General features: G+C 30.4%; 1 protein-coding gene across 2 annotated transcripts in view; it reads left to right on the top strand.

The window, feature by feature from the left end:
• The window catches only part of LOC106689871 (protein suppressor 2 of zeste), a 142,109-nt gene that overhangs the window by 58,152 nt on the left and 62,814 nt on the right, over positions 1 to 21,143 (top strand). The window contains exons 1-2 of one of the 2 annotated variants that reach the window (XM_014435070.2): positions 12,850 to 12,958; positions 13,065 to 13,176. In XM_014435070.2, coding sequence (XP_014290556.1) covers positions 13,068 to 13,176 — 109 coding nt within the window. In that variant the 5' untranslated portion in view covers positions 12,850 to 12,958; positions 13,065 to 13,067. Of the gene's footprint in view, positions 1 to 12,849; positions 12,959 to 13,064; positions 13,177 to 21,143 lie in introns of those variants that run through there. The other variant, XM_014435069.2, reaches the window with a different exon arrangement.

Here is a 21,143-nt window from a genome sequence, read left to right as displayed (position 1 = left end):
ATATATATATTTATTTTTTTTCAAATATTCAAAATCTTGTTTGGAAATGTTTAAACTTTTCCGTCGATAACAACATATACTATTCCATCTTTCTTTGAGATGGAACGTTCATTAAAATAGTAGCAAAAAATTGAAAAGATTTTTGTCTTGAAAGTCAACGTACATAAGCGAAAAGAAATTAATACCACAAAATCAAATTAATACAGACTAGAGACCGTACAACCCACTTCAGCAGCCTTTTCAAATAAATCTTTTAAGTAAAAGTTTATAAAATTATTTTTTCTCAAAGATTTAATTTTTTGTTTTCTATGTTTAAAAAAAAGAAGTTATTATAGACAGTTTTTACTTAGTTATTATAATTATTCATTTTAATCTATATATAATCTATTACATAGATGTTTTACTATGAGCACCATAATGAAAATGGGATAAAAAATAAACTTTTTTAATAACAGACAGAATCCAATAAGCTCACTCCGTCTTCATTAATGAGATAATGCCGTTTCAACACCTTCGCCTATGCCACAAGTTCCTATTGCCTAATAATAGAGTTAATTCGTCTTTCCGAATAGTTCAAGCATCATGTAGCCACATCTAATTTAACTACAGTTGTAGTACTAATTATACCATTGATAATAATACTTATTTACGAGTAAATTATTTGAATAACAATTTTGAGCGTAATAATTTTTTTTTATTCCTGAGCGGGTAAGACTTTCCAATACTAGATTGTAGCAGACTTTCTACGATGCCGTTTTAAAAATATCAGTTTCTAATATCTCAGATAGAGTGCCTTCTGTTTTATAATACTATATAAAACAAAAACATATATTATTTCAATTATTAATTTAAAGTCCAGGCTCACAATTCAGCCAGGATTTAAATTACTAATCTCTTAAGAAAATTAATCAAGAGAACTGAATTAAGGAACCTCAGATGACAAGATGAACCGAGGATGCGTTGAGGGTTACAAGGCCTGAAATGGAGATGTATAAAACCGTATCATATAACTCCTTTATGGGGCCCTGAAAGACCCTTTTAGGATTACACAGTGTGTGACAGAAATCCCTTTGGTTTAAGGGTGTGAGGGTATATCATGGCGGTAAGTCCTTAACGCCCGGTTTCGGGAGGCAACGGCGCCGTAAAGGAGGATACGACATCCTCTTGTAATTTTCACTCCTTTAAGGCCTCGAGGAAACGAGGGAGTCAATATGAACGGAATCCTGACTAAATTAACCTAAATTAAATATTTAAATATTTGGATTTCTTTATACATAGTACGTTGATACAACAAAGTTATCGAAACAAAGCGGTGATTCGTAGCTTAGTTTTGACGAAGACACAAAGTTAAAATAAAAAAAATCTTTCCTGACTGCCATAAAGTAACCAGTCCACGATACTATCTTTGGAATACGTCCTATGTCAAATAAAATATAGATATATTTACAAAATTTTATCACCGCCATAGCATAGAAACTATATTATATCGAACAATGAAATTTAAAATAAAAATTATAATTATGGTTTTTGGAAGTATAGAATACGAAAACTACATCAACTATATATTTTACTATAATACATATTAAAATATAAATATGGGATCTCTTTTATTTGTCAGTTGATTAAAAATTTGATAATGTTTTAAAACACACAAATGGCGTAGATGGATGCTCGTTGGACGTTTTCGCTCATTGAAGCATGAAACATCTGTTTGGACTTGTAAACAACAGAAACATAAATATATCATTACTTTTATCGTAAATCTTTCGAGAGTTTTGTTTGCAAGTTGATAAAGAAATTGGTGCTAAGATCATCAAAGTATATTAGCCTCGAATATCAGCTTATCAAAGGGAATATTGTTAATTTTTAAATTATTGCATTAATACGTGTACAGGTAAATATATTTTTTAATTTTATTGTAATGAAAAAAAAAGTTGTTCGATACTAAGTTGTACGATGCTACTTGCACCCTAACTCCCTATAAAAAGTTTGCCATTTCTTAACTTGAAAACAATTACGTATAACGTAAGCAGAGCAGTTTTTGGAAGAATTTACTTATATAGAGCAGTATCAAAACTCCAGGTAATTACATAAGGAAGTATGTCAAAATATAATTTTTTTTACAAATGAGTGCATAGTCTGTATATTATGCCCAAAAAGACATTACATCTCAGTATAAAAGTTGATTCCCCTCATATATTTGCCTAATAGAAAATATCTGAAAGTTTTATAAAATAAAATTTTAATATTCTGAGGGATATTCAGAATGCCGACGTGACGTAATGTTTACAACTCAATTTACGAACGAGATCCGGTTTCGACAACCAATACCCTAAGGATTCCAATGGCAGATAAGATCGGGTTGCTCTTTGCAAGGAAATAATGCTAAATCGTTCTTGGATGGTGGGCGTTCTTCTGGATAGGTCAGGGCACAGATGGCAAATCCGGAGGGATTGGATATGGGGAGGGAGGAGGATAGCTGATGAAGGATCGAAGGAGTACGTGGGGCATTTCGGAAAAAGGGGTCTCCTGTTGCATACTCAGCGCCATATTCATAAATTAGAGTGAGGGAGTCATTATATATGTCGGAGGGAGATAGCATCTCTCCTTGGCTCCCTCTTCGGCACCCTCCTCTTCCTTCATCGGCCTTTAGTCGTGGATCTTTGTCATGTTTTGGGGTATCCTATTGATTGTATCGAATAAATTTAAAGATCTTTATATGTATTAATACATTATATATATATTTGGTACATTTTAACCCCCATCAAACTGTTTTCATTCTAATGAATCATCAGAAATTTTGGTTATTATTTATATGCAGGGCCTTCCATGATTTTTGTTGATAGCTCAACCCTGTTCAAATACTCCTTAGTTGTATCATATGAAAAAGTAAATTCTTCCGCTTCTTTTACAAACGGCACACCGAACTGCCCATTGCCAGGAAACCTAGCGGAAGGACATGAATGGAAGTACATATTCGTGCATGAATACAGATAGAAAAGTGCAATGAACGTCTGATGAATGCGAACGCAGTGCAATGTCTGTTTCTGTCAAGAGAACGTGCAAAACTATGAATAACATTGGAGAATACATTGGGTGAGGAGAATACATTTCCGTGGATTCAGCAAAGTTGGACGCTGAAAACACCAGCCGGCTCGTTCTCAAACCACTTACATGCAGAGTGAGTAAGCAAGCACTCGTTATAGTCCAGAGTTTCAGTGCTTGCATCCTGGTAGCTCGAACGATAAAGGATTTTTCTTAGCAGTTCTCTGAGAAGGATTATACAAATATTTAACAGTCAATTATTTAGATCCTTAAATTTGCAAACATACAAAATGTACTTATACAATCCATTTTTCAGAAAATATTTTATATTTAAAAAAGATAAGGCGTTAACCAATTTTAACAAAGCAGTGCGTCTACCCGAAACTGCTGTTAAAGTACAAGATGAAAAATAGACACAAGATATTCGCTACATAAAATTATCATTAAGTTTCATTTTTCATTATACAGTAGGTCTACGTGTAGGTGAATTAATTAACACCGTCCTCATTAACATTAACACCTCTTGAGTACTTTAACCAAGTGCTATCAAAAGATATCTTTAACATAAATTAGCGAAACTTATTTATTGCCTTAATCCCCCGGTCATTACGAGAGAAAAATATAAGAGACTGGATAAACAATGGAGAGATGAGTTAGCTGTTTGAAGAATGGATATCGAGGGCAATTATTTCCCGACCTCAGACTGGAGTGAATTATCTAAAGGGGTCCTGGAGTGTGTAAACAGGGGCCCCTCTGTACGCCACTGTTTGCCCAAAGGGTCCCGGTTTAATCATGAGGCCTCGAATTATCAACCGGTTGTAGCCAGGCGTGAGCTATTTGTACAAGTACCAAATTAAATACAGCAGAAACACCTTATATATCGACCGTGGATCCAAGATATACAAGCACTTAAAATCAATCGAGAGTATGTGATCTTGTTTTGTTATTTCTCAAAATATTATTAACAAATACGCAAACAAAAAAATGTATATATATAGTAAAAAAAATCCACAATACATCAACAGATCCATTACCTCGGATTCAATCCTCCTCCTAACCTATTATACATAATAAGAACGGATTTGTCCATTTCACAAAATTTTACAAATTTTACTATTTTTTTTTTTAAATATTTATTTATTGCTATTAACAACTGTACATTATAATACATCTAGTAAATCTGATCTAAGTTAAATTGGAGTGTTACAGGCTTGTAGAGAAACTACCCATTGGTAGCACTCTTTTCAGGCGCCTCGGAGGATTGTTAGGAATAGAAGAGGATGTAAAATTAATAACTAGGGGGTTTGAGTGGTTATAGAGTTTATAATGGAAGGAGTGATATCTGGTTCGGGCTGATCGGTTACATTGGGAACATTAAGGTCTTTATGTATGATTTTATTTGTGACAAAGTAAGGAGCATTGAGGATTTTAAGGATTGAATTCGAAGGTTTAGTGGAGCCCCAAAGCTCAACTCCATATGTCCAGTTACTAAATTTAAAATTAGATCAGACACTTTATATTATAAAAGGAGAAGATGGTCAGCAGAAAAAAACAAACAAATAAATAAACGAATTATTTATTCGTGCTGAAGTTTCGACCTGATTTTCAGGTCTTCATCAGGGAGTTATAGGCAGAGATTCCTGCCAAACTCACATCTTGTATTTAGTATTTAACCATTGGCTCAATACATTTTAAGATTAATTCATTCATAAATTTTCCCTTTCTTTACTTATTATTAAGTTAATAAGTATAGTCATATATAATGTTTTTTTTTTCTTTATTACAACACTTAAGACATTTCTCTTATTATTATATTTTTTTATTGCATTAAAATTTTACAATTGAAAATATTTTAAATTAGTCTTGATTGTCATATCGACATGAAGTTAAGAGATAAACATAATAAATTAATACGACAAATATTGTTTATTTTATAAAAATTCAATTGTTCATACCTATCTTATTCTTTTAATAACTTTTTTTTTTATAAAGTTATGCTCGTTTGAGTTTATGATAAATATGAAAAATGAATTTCCTGCCTTATTGAAATCATAAAAAAATCAAATGGAAGGGTTTGAAACAAGTCTTTATTTATTTATTTAAATTAAGTGCATGTGTTTTTTTAAAAGAAAAACCTTGTTAATAAAATCATTATTTCGTAAAAAACCGAATTCGATTTTTTTTAAATATAACTTATAAGTAGCAAAACATCCTTATGTAAATGATTTTTATTAAAAAGAATGCTTCCATCTAATTTTTATAATTAGATATATATATTAAATATATATAGATATATTTATATGTCAGCAAGTATAGTAGGTTCGTTAGGACCCCAACAGTGACAGAACCGATGTTACAAGCTGATTGCTTAATGAGACTGAACCATGTCAGTACCTAGCAAGTAATGTTCAGATTCTCTTGTTATCACCCCAATGATGTTTTGTTGCCGTTTTGATTGAAGTTGCCACTGACGCCGCCTGTGTTGGCAGTGCCGGGCGAACCCTTCACAAACATGCGGTCAATACACATGTTGCCCATTATATCTACATCATCTGATTCCATCTGCGTTTTCAATTTAATTAAATGTAGATAAAATCGTGATACAATGATTTCCTGAAAGAATTCAGTCACATCTCCTGACATGATTTCTGATTTATTGATAATAAATACATAAACATATTTTTGGTGTTATTTAAAAAAGGCGAAATAAGCAATTTTAATTTTTTTTCTTGGATAGTCATTTATACAAATTAGTTGAACTATGCGTAATACAATCAGAAATATTGTAGGCTCTCAAAAATATTTATTGTAGGTTTTTTATCCAAAAACATTTTTTCATTTCATCCAAATTAAAAATATACTCTTCTAAAAATTATTGGATTCTGCCGCATATCAATTACGTACATATTATTCGATTTTAATTATTATTCTATATGTAATAAGTTATGTGCTGATTTATTAGTAAATTGTAACTTATTCATACGAATGTGTGTAATTTCTACAGAGAGGTGTAGAGTTTATGGGATTGTCACTCCCTCAATAATGATATATATATTAATGTTTTGTTTTATAAATTCATTGAGAAATGATACATATATGAGTAAATAAATTTGTTACTTTTTAGCGTGTTGGGTTTTTCTAATTCTTGTAAATTAAGTCTGTCTATCTGTGTATAGGGTTTAGGTAGAGTCGAAGACAATTTTGTAATGTTTTTAATAGACGTAAACATTTTGTTGAGTGTTTTTAATGAAATTTATAACTATGGATTATATATAAAACAATATATATATAAGTATTGATAAAAGTATATGTACACAATTTCTAAGAATGTTTAAGTAGGAACTCATAAAGACTTAGTAAGCCATTCATTTAACTCATATAATTTTATAATATAAATCTGTTAAAGTGATAAGTACTTAAATCTTTTAGAGCTCTATTTTACAAATACATTTTACTATATCACATACATTTAGTGTATTATCGACATATATATATTTTTTTTTCAAGAGAACTCTAGTGAAGGCGGAGTAGCGTTGGTGTTTTATAATTTTTAAAAAATTAAAAATTAGAGTTTATATTACTAAAAAAATCTTATGGAAAGTACAAATTAATCAAGATTTATTTTATAAAACTTAACCGTTCCGATATAGTGTATAATACACATACTTAAAAAAAATATTCATGATATAATTAATTATTAACTGATTAGATATCCATTTGTAATAATTCTTAATTTTTGTCTACTCAGTTGAATAACGAACTGGATTTTGTTTATTTTAAAGGAGTTGAAGGATAAGGTACCCACTCTTTATGTTGGCAGAGCTAGTAGGAGTACGGCGGGAGGTGAATGAGGAACCTCCATTGATCCGGCCTTGAGCATCAGCTGGTCTTTCATTAATCATTATTCCCAGACTGCTTCATTGTTGTCGCTTCGTTCCGTTCTACCTTACGCTATTATTTACAGTCTCTCTCCTTCAACTCTCTCTATTTCTCTTCTTCTTTCTCTACCTCTGTCTCGTAGAGGACTACCTCATTGTCTCTACGGGCTTTTGATAAAACGTGCTTGTATCATCATCAGGTTTGGTAGGATATCCAAAGTATAAAATGGATTCGTCAGGGCCGATCTAGATGCTAAAACATGCTAAAAGTTTTCGTGTACTATTTTAGCATCAGGATACGCTCTGACGAGGTCTTGCAAAGCGGGGCGAAACGTCGGTAACTATAAAAATTTTTTTTTTCTATTTTATACCTTTATTGACCAGCATCCGGACAATCTTCCTACAATCCATTTACATTTCTTTCAATAAATTATTTATATTTATACCTCTAATTTCGATACGAAATGCTATTTCCATCCTCATTTCATATTAAAAATATCATCTGATGAACTCATTCCAGTTTTTATTACTTTAAAACATAGCGACAAGGTTGCCCCAACTATTATTAAAACTTGTATTTTATAAATTGTTTGAGGAAAAAATATTAATACTATTAATAATAACTTAAAAGAGATTTAAAAAATGACACGAAAATGTTTAAAATCCTAGTTCAATTTTGAGAGGTTGTAGCGATTTACAAAATTTTTAAAAGTTCTGCTTTCTACGAAATTTTGTTTGAAATTCATTCCTGCTACATTGGTATAATCATGTCTATAAAATAATCATATTTACCAAATCTACCAAGCAGGACCGCTCGAGGTGCCTTAATGTAGTGAAAATTTATTTAAAGGGAAACTTCTATTTAAAAGACACCTACATGAGAAATTATATATAATCCGTTAAAAAGATGTGTCCGTTAAGAAGTGTTAACTGAAAAAATAACATGATATTACGATGTATGTATAGTGTTTGTGATATCACATTTGAACAAATAACTGATTAAAAAATTTATATTACTGCTTTAATTGTAATTTATTGTATTGTATTGTATTCTCCAATTGTACATAAGTGATTACATTTATTAATCGAATAAATAAAAAAATTTTATTTTTTAGAAATAAGGTGAATATTCAAAATAAAACAAAACTGCATATGAAATAGATATAAATTATAGCCTATATTTTCTAAGTAATTTGACATTAGAATTCAGTAAACTTAGAGTAATTTTTATTCAATATAAATGTTTGTTAATGCTCAAATATATTAGACAAATTGTGAGTTTGTTCATACATACTTTATGAGTTTTGTCTTTTATACAGGAGCATTTAGTTGGTGATAAGGAATAAAGTTGATTTCCGCATCGAGAGCGGATGGAGGTGTTCAAATAAATTATATCTGTTACCTTGTTGACAGAGACCTTAATAAAATCGTCCGTTAAGAGGGGGCTTCGTAATAGAGGGATGACAGTTAAGAATAGTGTCACTGTATACGTATACGTTATCAGATGTCTCGGAAACTTGAATTCGCTCCTTTCTATTTTCGGAAAAAAGTTGAAAAAAAAATCTTAATGTATCATAATTTACTTTTCCATATTTTTCATTTTTAAGTGCATCTTTGTGTTAAATTCTGCTCGTAAATTTAAAAGTCGTTATGAAATATGATTTTTTATTTATTATTTCTTTTTTTATTATTTTTTTTTTTTTTACAACTAAATTAATTATAAGTTCAATTTAATTTCGTAAACTCATTTTCAACAGGGTATATCAAAATAGTAAAATGTTAAAAAAAAAAAAAATTAAATAAGATGAAATCAACATCGAAATAATACTTTTCTAGAACTTTTCAACGAATTGAATTAACTAAAAAATATGTATATATATAATATTATTGCTATGACCTGTGAATGAGGAAATATTGACAGTTTTATATCCTGTGAAGTTTTATTAAATATGCCAAAGCTTCGTCATGAAATGTAATTAACTTGAAATGGCGTAGCTATAAATTCATCATAGAAAATTTCCTATCTGCGATCGGTGCAAATCGAAGATATTTACGACTGCACGAAGCCATTACGGACTTGGTCTGGTGCCCGCTACGGGTAAGTACGTCCCATAACAAAGCTTCGTCAGAAGCCCCCATGCCCTCCAAGGAATTTAATTAATACAGAATACCCTGCTTTTCCTTATTGAGGGGTTCTTCTCTTCGCTTAGCAGTGTTGGCCGTATCGCTTTCCGAACTCTTTACAGCAGGGATGCCAAGTTATAACAAAGAAACCAGTGGGTTGCTGATATTCTAGAACGTTCTTATCAAATGTTAATTGAACCTTTTACGAAGAGTGGGTCGAATTTTTATTCTGTATTTTTTAACGCTTGGGAATGGAAATTTATACAAATTCAAAAAAAAAAACCTTGGCAGGATTTAATAGACTTAGCGGTTTCAACTCTTAAAGCTAGCTCGCAAAATGGAGAAAGTCCTATTATTGTTTTATTATATATAAATAAAGCGATATAATTTGCGTTTCTATTTCGATTTTATGGTATATTTATGTGCCTATTCAAGGACTTTTACTATCCCTTTAAGTATCAATAGAATCTTTAGTCTAGAGCTCCATTCATATGATTTTATGTTTGTGAATAAAAATATATATATTCTATGGTTATTGTTTATTCGTGGATTAACGTCCAACTAGGTTAAGAAAAACTCTACAACTTTAAAGTTAAATTGTATAACTTGGAAGTTGGAATATTGTTGCAAATTATATTTTTACAGACAAAATTTAAGATATCCAAACAATTTTTTTTTTTTTTTTAATATTTATGAAAAACTATCCTATCTAAATAACACTTTTCGATACGCCAACTCCATGTTGAATAATGTTTCACCACAATTTTCTCAGTTTGCATTATATCCCCGAATATTCAGGAGGTGACATCTTAAATAATTTTTTTTTATAACAGTAATTCACCCAAGCTATGTTGCTAAACAAATAAAGGTATTCAAAATCTTACTTGCATTTGTTAAATATTAACAGAACTCTTAACAGAGAATTGTCAGTTTTCCGTTCTTTTGGTTGTTTTCTCAAGTTATTTTTAATATAAAATTCACTCCTTGTTGAAGATTAACCTTAAGATAGGAAGAGCTTTTCTATATAATATAATAAAAAAACAAAACAATAAAACCTATAAAGCACAATTACAGTTATAAAAGTTCCTGAAGGATTTTCTGAGGAATCATTTGTCTTTCTTTCGTTTAAGTTGAGAAAAATAATTTTTTTTTCAGTTAATATTTTAAACCTCCCCCTTACTGTCAAATTTTATTAGATATTTTTTTAAATAATTATAAAAAATTCCCACTATACACAAAGTCGTGGGTTACTTAATAAAATCGATTTTGAATTTTTACATAAATACTGATGTATTTTTTTTAAAAAAATCTATATTATAATATTGTTCAGCTTTACATAAACAGACTATTCAAATCTGTAAAAATTATAAGTATATCTTATTTATGTATAAAAAAATTTTTTTGAGTGATACGACAAAGAGTCGATTAACTAACCAAAGAAAATTAATGAATATGGATGTCGTTAACTTCATTTACTAGCACAAAAAATTTTCACGGATGTCAATAACTGCCCCACCAGAAAATATAAACAACCGGTTTATGTTTGATTATTGATCTTATTCTTGAGATTTATACAGGTGCTTCCTTTTTCATATTAATAATAAAACGATTCCTTCATTAAATATTTTAATTGCGGTAAAATCCAGTAATTTTTCCGGCTGAGTCTAGCAGTACTTATTGTTACGAGTAAACGAGAATTGTAATGAGAGTCACATAATTATGAAAACATGTTTTAGTTACGGACTGTTTTAGTCTCTTAACTGATTTTTTATTATTAATTCATGTTAAAATATTTCATTTTTGTGATTACATTATTATTGCGTTCAATGGTTCATATGCATCTTTTATTTCTAAGTACTGTTTAAAAAATCTAAAAAAACAACTTTTACCGTTTATTGCATTTTATTCCTTTTCTATCTTCACTTATTATGCATTTTGTTGATTCTGAAAATCGCATGTGAATCTTAAAACTTCCAGAACTAGAAACATGTAAGGAGTGGTTTTAATTGCTGAAGTTGGATTTGGTATATATTATAATCATTGGTATATTAGTAGTTGTATAGTTGGTGAAACTGCACCGTGATGTGCATACACTACGATAGATCCATTGTCGACATAAAACGGGTGGGATCAAGTGAAGCGACTTGATCCCACCCGTTTTATTCCCATCTCCTCTTGTGTTTGTATTTTAATTTTGACTGAGGTCTCGTAAAATGAAGTCGAGGGCTAGCCGTAATCCTGGGGGGGGGGGGAATGCTGTTTGGGGGGGGAGGGCGATCCCGAGATAAGGATCCTTTGAGAGCCTCCTGCCCCGAGAACAAATTACTGCGTTCCTCTCCAGCCACGTCCCTTCGCCAAATTGCTGTTGTCTTTCTAATTCTCCTACCGCGATGTAACTATCTCCTTCTAACTATTGCTCACGGGTAGATCACTGATTGCCAGTGGGATGGAGCTAACGGCGCGTATTCTTATCTATAGGAAGTTGCGATGAAGTAGACGTGAAGATAAAAATGATGGATATCAATGGAAGATTCCAGAACAAAGTTTCTTATCTCTGGAGTAGTAGTGAATAACTGGCCATTATGCATATTTAGGCTTTATCAATTCAGATTTTTACTATGAAGATAAAAAAATAAGATAAATTTAAGGTGAAAATAAATTTTATTATTATCATAAGGAGAGAGAGAGCAAAGCTTTATTCAAAAACAACAAAGTTGAGTTGCCCAACTTCATTAAGTTATACAGCATACTTATTCAAATCTAATTCGACACTTTTTTTTTTTTAACTTCGTAACTAATAGGAATGAAATGTAAATAATATATAATAACAGTATATAGTAACTTTATAAAATAACGTTTTTTTTTATCTCCAACTTTCATTAATTTTTTTTTCAGCTGCAAAAATAATGCTCATTATGTTTATTAAATTAATCCACAGCTACTATCTCTTTTAATGAAAATGCTTTAAGAATAAGTTGCTAGTGTTGTATAAGGTACCTAATTTTAATGTCTTACCATAGCTGCTTAGTCCTCATTTGGGTAATTTAGAACGTACTCTATATTCGGAACCCTTTAGCAAAATCCCACGTCTCATGTTTTGTCAACAGAGACCTAATACATAAAAGAGAATTAATAACATATAAGCTCATAGATGGGTAAAAAGTGATACCTCATATTAAAAATTGCAGTTACAAAACTGAAAATCATTAAACTTTCCTGTATGTATCATAACTTTTAGGAAGTTTATTAAAATAAAATAATGTTTTTTAGTGTCACTACTGGTACAAAGGTTGGTGACACTAGATATTTAACTAGATTTTATGGTGTTATATTTTTCTAAAATATCTGTCTCACTTACGAATACCAATTAATGGCGTGTCGTTTCATGATATTCATGACGTCAAACCATTTAATCTCACACTTGACACGTACGAAGTACCACTTGTTAACTATTGATAATTACATCTTGATAATTAATTATAAAATTAAATAATTTTTTTTTAAATGTCAGTCTTCTCTATAATTATGATCCGCTTTATAATCGTCTTTTGATTTATTTAATTTTATATTTTGAATCTATAATTCTTTGTTTACATCTGTCAAGAGTTTTGAATAGAATGATTATTATTTTTTTATTTCTGAAATCAATTCCTTGGTATGCACAAAGCAATTTCTCTTGGTTAATTTATTTATTATTATTTTTAGATTTTTTCTGGTAATGTTCTCAAAACACAACACATACTACGAGTATCACAAACGCAATCAATTTTAACATATGTATTATTGTTATCACTCTGAGTCTTGATAACCAGAGTATGCTTAACCTTTTTTATTCATGTTATTGCATTTTTAAATATCATTTGAGGAAAGGAAAATTAGTTTTATGTTGATTTATATTTTCTTCTTGAATTGTTAGTTAAAAAAATGTGTTTTTCTCTATTATGTCAATTCGATCATGTTTATTTATTTATTTCTGGTTTATAGTTTATGTATAATATTATTATTCCCCTTTTTCAGATAATGGAGGGTCACAGAGTTAAGTTGACTGAGGTGAACCCTTACTTGGTTTGCGTCCTGTGCCATGGTTACCTGGTGGATGCTACCACCATCGCAGAATGCCTACATTCATGTAAGTCTTCTTATGTATTGTTTTGATTAATATTCTATTATTACTTTATAAATACATTCTTAACCGGGCTACTCGTTTCCACTAAAGTAATGTCCTTAATGGAGGGCAATTAGTCATTCCTTGTAGCAATTAGGAAAACAATTCCTGAAGCGACGAAGGGTCGGTTATCGGTTTAAGAGCATTCAGGGAGAACAGGCTGGTCCTTGTTGATGAATATTAAGTGAAGGGGGCCTGCTTGGAAATTTATAAGGGTTGGACGTTTTGCAGCTTTTATACCTGCAGGGGTACTTCCACGGTTCCGATGGCTTGGTTCTGCACGTGAAGAAGTTGATGGGAGTACATATAAGAAATGTACATCTTATACCTGTCTAGCAAAAACTCTGTCTACTTGTACCATAAACAAAGCCATTTAAGTAAACATAATTCATGACTATGACTCCAAATATCTCATTATAATGACATTAATATCTCTTTGTTAAATTTTAATGTTTTTTAAAACCTTTCACTTAATCGATGTTAAGTTTGACCTCAAAGATTTTTTTAAACATTTTTCAGTTTAAGCATAAATTATGTAGGAAACGTCATCATATCTGTATCGAACATTAGGGGTTGCTAATACTCAATTATACATAGGTTATACTAGGGGTATTCATGATGTGTTAAATGTAAAATGTTTTACCATGCTAAGTATAGGATTGTGAGCAGCCCAATTTCAAGTCATGTTAAATACATAAGACCTCCTAGCGGATTTTCTGAGCAACTTGTTTTATAACCTTTCCTTCCAAAACTTCATATTATTGTTTACATCGAAGTTTTGATTAAAGTAATTTATTACAACATGCCTAAAGTAGAATTTGTGTAAAAGTTTGACTACGGAGTGTTTTGTTGATCTTCTGACTTGTGAGGAAGAGAATCAAAATGAGCTAATTTACAACTGACATTACATTATTATTATTGCCATTCATTCCTTTATTAGTTTTAAAAACATCCAAAACAATACTAACACAATCAAAGTACAAAATACGAGCAAGTAACCTAACAGGGCAACAAACGAAATTATGACGAGCTCCGCTGGTCTTACATGACGTCATTCTCCATTTAACAGACCTAGTATCAGACTCTCAACCATGTTATATGTTATAGCGTTTTAACAGGGTAAAAGAAGGAAATATTTCTTCATTTAACACGCTTTAACATGTTAAACTAAAAATCATGAAAACCCCTAGCAAAAGTGATGTAAATCAAATCTGAAGTTTTGTGATATTCAATGATAATATTAATTGGCAAGTTCTATAAAAATATTCGTTAGGAATATTTAATTAAGTTAAGGATTAATTAAATTAAAGAACATATTTTTCTGTTAAAAATAATCTATCATTAGCATATTCAACTATTTAAAAGAATTTAAAGTTTATTCACTAAGTGATTAATTAAATAATTATGATTAGAAATAATTTTAATCACAGCAAAAGTGATTAACACCACTTTTCCTCTCAACGGCTCATATGATCACTTTTTAAAGCATTTTCCTTATAGCAGTAAGCATATCTTCTTCCTATATTTCTTCTATTGGATAGAATTTCTAAATATTACCTTAGATGTTGTGGATAATATAGTTATTATTTTTAAAAAATAATATTCAAAAATCAAAGAAGTTATATTGTTAATATAAGTGTCACTTTTATATAGAACTGTTCTACTATTTTTATTTATTTTCACTCTTTTTAATACTTATTTATTTACTTAATTCATTATACATTTACTAGTTAATTATATTAATTCACTTCTACTTACAGTTTAAAATCATAACGTTTCTCCTCTCCTTCATATCGGTCGGTTACGATTAATTTTATAGCTAGAAATTCCAATGCCTTATTATATTCTAAATTTCATTCTTTCGACAAAATGCACATTTGTATTATTTATGTTTGTAAAATTAGAACAATACAATGTCAGCGATTATGATGAAAGTTAGTAGTGCTAAACATTTTTTGTTTTTTATATTTATCAAGTGATTTGTATGAGTAATCAAGAGATGTAATGTATGAGTTATCAAATAATTTAAAAGAACGGAAAAAAAAATCCATTTGTGATATAAACAATGAACAATGAAAGCATAATAAAGCTTTGAACTTTAAAAATGAAAACACAGTGCTTATTGTTTAGAATCAGATAAAGTTTTATCTATACTTGACTCCTTATCAGTCTTTCGTTTAATGATAAATATCTTTAAGAGATATCTATAGCAAGTATTTAAAAAGCATGGCACATTTACATTTGCCGGCGGGTTCTTGTTTTACTAAATATTCTGGAATATTTTTTATACATTTTTAAAAGATGATGGAAGTAAAATTCCTGTCTATTTGTAACTTTATTAAGCTATCGTGTGGTCAGTAGGATTATTTGTTTCGTTGAGCAGTTATTTAATTATTGTGTTACTTTAATATGATGTGATCTCTCGTCATAAATTATCTCATTTTGTTTTTAGATTATTATTTTTATGAATATTTTTTTATTTCCCTAAGGGACTAGTATTTAATTATAGTTATTATTATAAGGTCCACTTATCGTTATGCCCGAAGACATTAAGATAGCGAACCTCCCTCCCTCCCCCCACGGATACAGCATGGGAAGTACCTGGTCTAGGACAGGGAGTCGCGCAAGGTGAAGGAGTACTTCCTGTTTTTTCCTCCCTATCGACTCTACCCTCCCACAACGCCTCCCGAACAGTTTACAAACTGAAACAAATCGCCTCGGCTCCGCCGAAACTAATCCATTTTGGTCCGTCTTTTTTTTTTTTTTAGCATTGGTTTATTAATGGCTAGTCATCGTTGTAATATTTTTTTCCAGTTGGAAAACACTTTATCAGAGGAGTATTGGAGTACTTTCATTGTGTTTACTGTATTAGATATAGATGCAAATAAATTCATTAATAACACTTTACTATACTTCTGTCTGTTGAGAATATGTGGCTTGAATTGGATTAATAACAATGTCCATTTTTATAGGTTTCTATTTTTTTCTGTAACATTGCCTGATTAAAACTTCTAGATGGAAAAAAATGTTCTCAGAAAAGCTGTTTTTTTTTTATACCATATGTTCATTCTTGTGTCTGAAAACTTTATTTCTGATTTTTTTTTTTATTCCTTTTCTGAATTTGGACATCAGGTTTTTGATGCTGCAAGTCTTAATTGCTGTTCTAAAATGTCTTTTCAAATCCCTTACTTTCAGACTGGTTGCTGCCTCTCATCAAAATATATCTGACTTTTTACGTTTCTATTTCCCAATAAATAGAATTATAAACAATCTTGAATAAGGAACTTCCTTAATGTGTTAATACAACAAGTTAATACTTGACATCTTAGACGTAGATGCCCTATAAAACGTCGGAACTTGTGGGCAGACAAACCTTGATGCCTGTCTTACTACCCACGATCTAAATTCCAACCAATAAACATAAAAGTATTAATGCTTCACTAAAGTAATGGTTTTATTCAATTGAATCAGTTTTTCTGGACCATACATTTACGTTATGAAACAACTAATGTTTAACCCAAATTTAATCTTACTGGATCTAAAACTATAAACCTTACATGCTAAATTCCCACATACTTTTTTTTTTTATTAAACTACTCAAATAATATAACATGCTACATATGCATTGTTAATATTTGCTGATTCATGCACAAGTGATGCACCTTTCTGTCCATCGCTGAAAATCCAGCAAGTAATACTTGGAACGAGTGATCACATTATCTATAACTAGCAGTTGAACTATTATGTTATTAACTATTATCTTGAATTATTATTAACAGTTATGTCCAATAAAGACAATTTCAGTCATACAGTAATGTCAGATGACGCTCTAAAGCGCAATAACTTTTAGAGAATAATTATTCTGATCTAAGTCATGTGGCTCAAATAATTCAACTTTTAAACTTCTAGCCTCAGTTTTATTATAAATTACAAACTAATAATTAGTTTGTTAAATTGTATTGAGTAAATATTTGGCGCTTAATAATGAGGATTTATTGAAATTTTCTGTATAATGAGAAATGTACTTAATGTAGAATAGACTTAAACAAAGCTCTTGACTTCAGATAGTAGGGTTAATGGTATTGCTTTTGTTTTAGTCTACAGGCCGACTAGAAATCGTTACAATAACTTATTGAAGTGGAGGGGAGGAGAAAAATATGAATTTTTACCACAATTTTGACCATACTTCATTTCTTACCGGTTTTCTGGAGAGTAATATAGGAAATTGGCTGTTTTCTTTTAACTTTTAGTAGCGTGTATAATTAATTTTATAATAAACAACTTCTATTAGTAATGTTTTAACACAATTTTGTGTTGGTTCTCAAACCTCAAATTTTCAAACTTTTAAATTATTTCGGAGAGGGAGGGAATTTTACTTCATTTTAAGGTATCTACTTTGTTACTTAGATTTCCTCAAGTAAATTTTCTTTGGGATTAGAGTGTGCTTTGGCTCCTAACAAACCCATAGCTTATCCTTTTTATAGTCGCTATCCGTTTTCTTCTTTCACCTGATATCCTCATAAACTAGGTCACCTTCACACCGTGTGCAGCGCATTACCATGCATGCATCCACTGCAGGTAGATGTAAACGAGGAACACCCTCTCCAGAGTTTTACTGTTCGCTGGACAGGAAGCTGCGGGAATTCCGCTCGACCGGCGTCACCTAATCTCTCAGAGGGGCCACTCTTTCTTCCTTATCTTCCTCGGCCACCTTGATCCGGCGCTTTAACTGGGGTATCCGTCTTTCTACGCTCCTTAACCCGTCTACTTTTCATCTCCATTATTAAAGGGTGTTTGGAAGGTGATCTTATAAATCTTTATAGTATTGAATTGTTTTTTATTCAACTATACTCACGGTTTGTTTGTTGTTTTTATTATTTTGCTGGTATTTGAAAAACTTTACTTTGATGCAGAGGATTGAAGATATGAGTGAATGAAAATATTTGATTTTAAAAATATGAACCTGAGAAAATTCGAATTGAATTTTATTTATTCCTGTTTTAGACCGAAAAAATCGATGTTTAACTATTATAAATTCCAACAATTCAAGATTTTGAAGATAGTTGAAAAGGTGCTATGTAGGAAGCACTAACATAGTTAATTAGTAGCAGTACTTAATTTTTACTGAATATATTTGATACCTCCAACCTATGACTTCATTTATTGTATTTGCTTGAAATTTTTAAAAATACTTAGTAACATTACAAAGATCAAATTAAAACTAAATAAAAATTTTGCTGTATTCATTACTAACAACAATGTCACTGTATAGATACGTCTTACCATGAATTCTTCCGTTGACGTGACTAAAATATTGCTTACGTTAGTAAATTTGATCCGGTCCGTTAAAGTGTCTATCTGGCTTCGTTGGCTGCCACTATCGATTCGTTGCTAAGGACAGATGCCACATCGGAAACATGTGGTCGAATGCATCCCCATCGTTTGTTTGTATTATAGGGATTTTTTAATCAATTTGTGGATTTTTTTAATCACATATCTTCACTTATCCTATTAATTATCTCTTAAGTTTGAAGTAATTAAAAATTTTAAAATATCAAACATCATTCTAAAAACATTTCTTCTCAACTATCGTTTTGTAGGTTGCCTATACATTGTTCTGACTTCAAGAATTCTTTTCAGATGTCTTTAGAATGGTCCATTGATTATTTATAATTTAATTTAAATGATTTAAATATATTTTCGAACTTAAGAGGTAACACTGCTTAAGCGTTGATATGTCTACATATTATACTTTCACAATAGTAGAAATTATTGTAAACAAAGACTTTCGCAGTTGAATGCAGTTACAAAGATATACTGCTGAGATCTACTCTTTAATTCTCCGGTTTAGATGATCATACATTTTTCTTGCGAAACTTTTTTAATCCTCAAAAGTTTCCTTTTTCGTTCACTCTTAAATTTGAAAATAATTAAATTGTTGGGAATGATCTTATGAAAGAATACTATCCACATTTCAATATATGAGGAATATAATACAACACCATAATTACAGAAGATATTAGTAGTTGAATGTTATAAGTCAACCATTTTCCACTTGTTGAAGGATAACGGTGTTTCAATTCGTTCTGTTTCGAGTAGCACTACAGCCGATCGGTTATGCTTCTATAGATAAAAAAAATATAATATTTAAGAGGCTTGTAAAACCTGTGGGATTATATATATTAAAATCAGAGGGTTGAGAAAAAAACTAATTACGAAATTGAAAGCTTGTAATCAGTTTCAATCAATTTATTTTATAAAGTTCACATAATTAAAGATTACGAATTTCACCATGATAGTTTTGTTTAATCCACATACAATTTGTTTTTGTTTTTTCTTAGTTGGACAAAAAAATGGCAACATGTTCCAATTTAATAAAAAAAAAAACAGTATTTAAAAATAAATATTTTAATACTGTAACACATCTGAAAATTGTCCCAATTAAATAGACACGCATAATAATTGATCCAATCATTATAAAGAAAAAAATTCTTGTCTATCCAGTGTATCCAAAGAAAAAAATAAAATATGCATCAGTATATGACTTTATAATTTAAGGATAATTTTGATATTTTATGCAATTTTGAAAATCAACATATAGGTTCGAAATACTTAGGAAAATCAATATATTTGATTGTCTACGTATTTTTTTTTCAAACTTAGTGGACTTTAAGCATATAAAATAAATTATGCTTCTTGATCAATAATACATATTAATTAAGATATTTTGCATTAATTCGATATTTATACAAAAATAAAATCTTTTTTGTTATATAATAACTTTTTATTATTTTCAGTCGAATAAAAGTAATTTTTCTTGTAGCAAGGTTTAAGAATCGTAATATTTTATATCTTAATAGATTATATTTCTTTCTCTTTAAACAAAAAAAAAAAACTTTAGATCTGTTTATTACGAAAAGTGCCGAAAATTGTATATGAAACTGCTAGTTGTTGGTATACACATTAATAGTTGCTGAGATGGTCAAAACTTATTTAATTAATAATTAGATCCAGGAAAAAACAATTTCCTCCTTGGCTTCCCAAGCATCGGTACCGTTGTTGCGGTTCGAGAAGCACTTGTCAAAAGGAATGAGATTCATATTACGCCATCTCCATTGCTGTTTGAATGCTTGAATAACGGGGAGGGGAAAAAAAAGGAGAAAATAAAACAAATAAGAGAGCGGGAAGTGAGGGAGGCTGGGATATCTCAATTAAGCTGTCCGTAGCGATGATAGATCTCAGGTAGGGGGGGGGGCGAAGGAATGATGAGATCATCGGCGAACTCGACACCTATTGCCGCACCGGAGTATCGTCTAAGAAGTCTTTAACGGATTCCATCAATACTGCACCTTTGATGTGGGGGCGTCGTTAGCAGGATTACAAGAAACATCAGGTCAAATTAGAGGATTCTTAAGAGGGAATACCTCTTCTAGTATTTTTTTAAGAGGCATCATCAGAAGAAATGATATGTAACCTTTGAAAAGTGTTTTCTTTATCGATCATAACACATTTATTAGAAATACTAACATTCTGCTAAGAATAGTGACTAATGTTTATAGAATTGAAAAATTGTTAAGTTCTATTTACCTAGTTTTTCACGACTGCCATGAATAGTTTTGAGGTGTAGATAGTTGACCGTAGATTAATGATTGGAGAAGTTTGTCGGGGGTTGGGGGTACAAAATATTATACAAATATTTTGTATAATTCTAAATTTGTTTGTATACTATTCCTTTTCAATTATAAGTTCTAAATGTTGTTGTTATCTCTTTTGTTCTATAGCCCTGATGAAGACCTGAAATTCAGGTTGAAACGTCGGCATAAAATAAATAAATATGGTTTTGTTTAACAACCCCGACAAACTTCTCCAATCATGAATAGTTTTGATTGGTAGAATGTATAAGGTATTATAAATACATATGCATCTATATA

Source organism: Halyomorpha halys, unplaced genomic scaffold (assembly GCF_000696795.3).
Source record: "Halyomorpha halys isolate HHAL.00 unplaced genomic scaffold, Hhal_1.1 Scaffold1503.1, whole genome shotgun sequence".
Classification (NCBI taxonomy): Eukaryota; Metazoa; Arthropoda; class Insecta; order Hemiptera; family Pentatomidae; genus Halyomorpha; species Halyomorpha halys.
The sequence above is the reverse complement of the archived record's forward strand: the minus strand, read 5'-3'. Positions and strand labels throughout refer to the sequence as shown.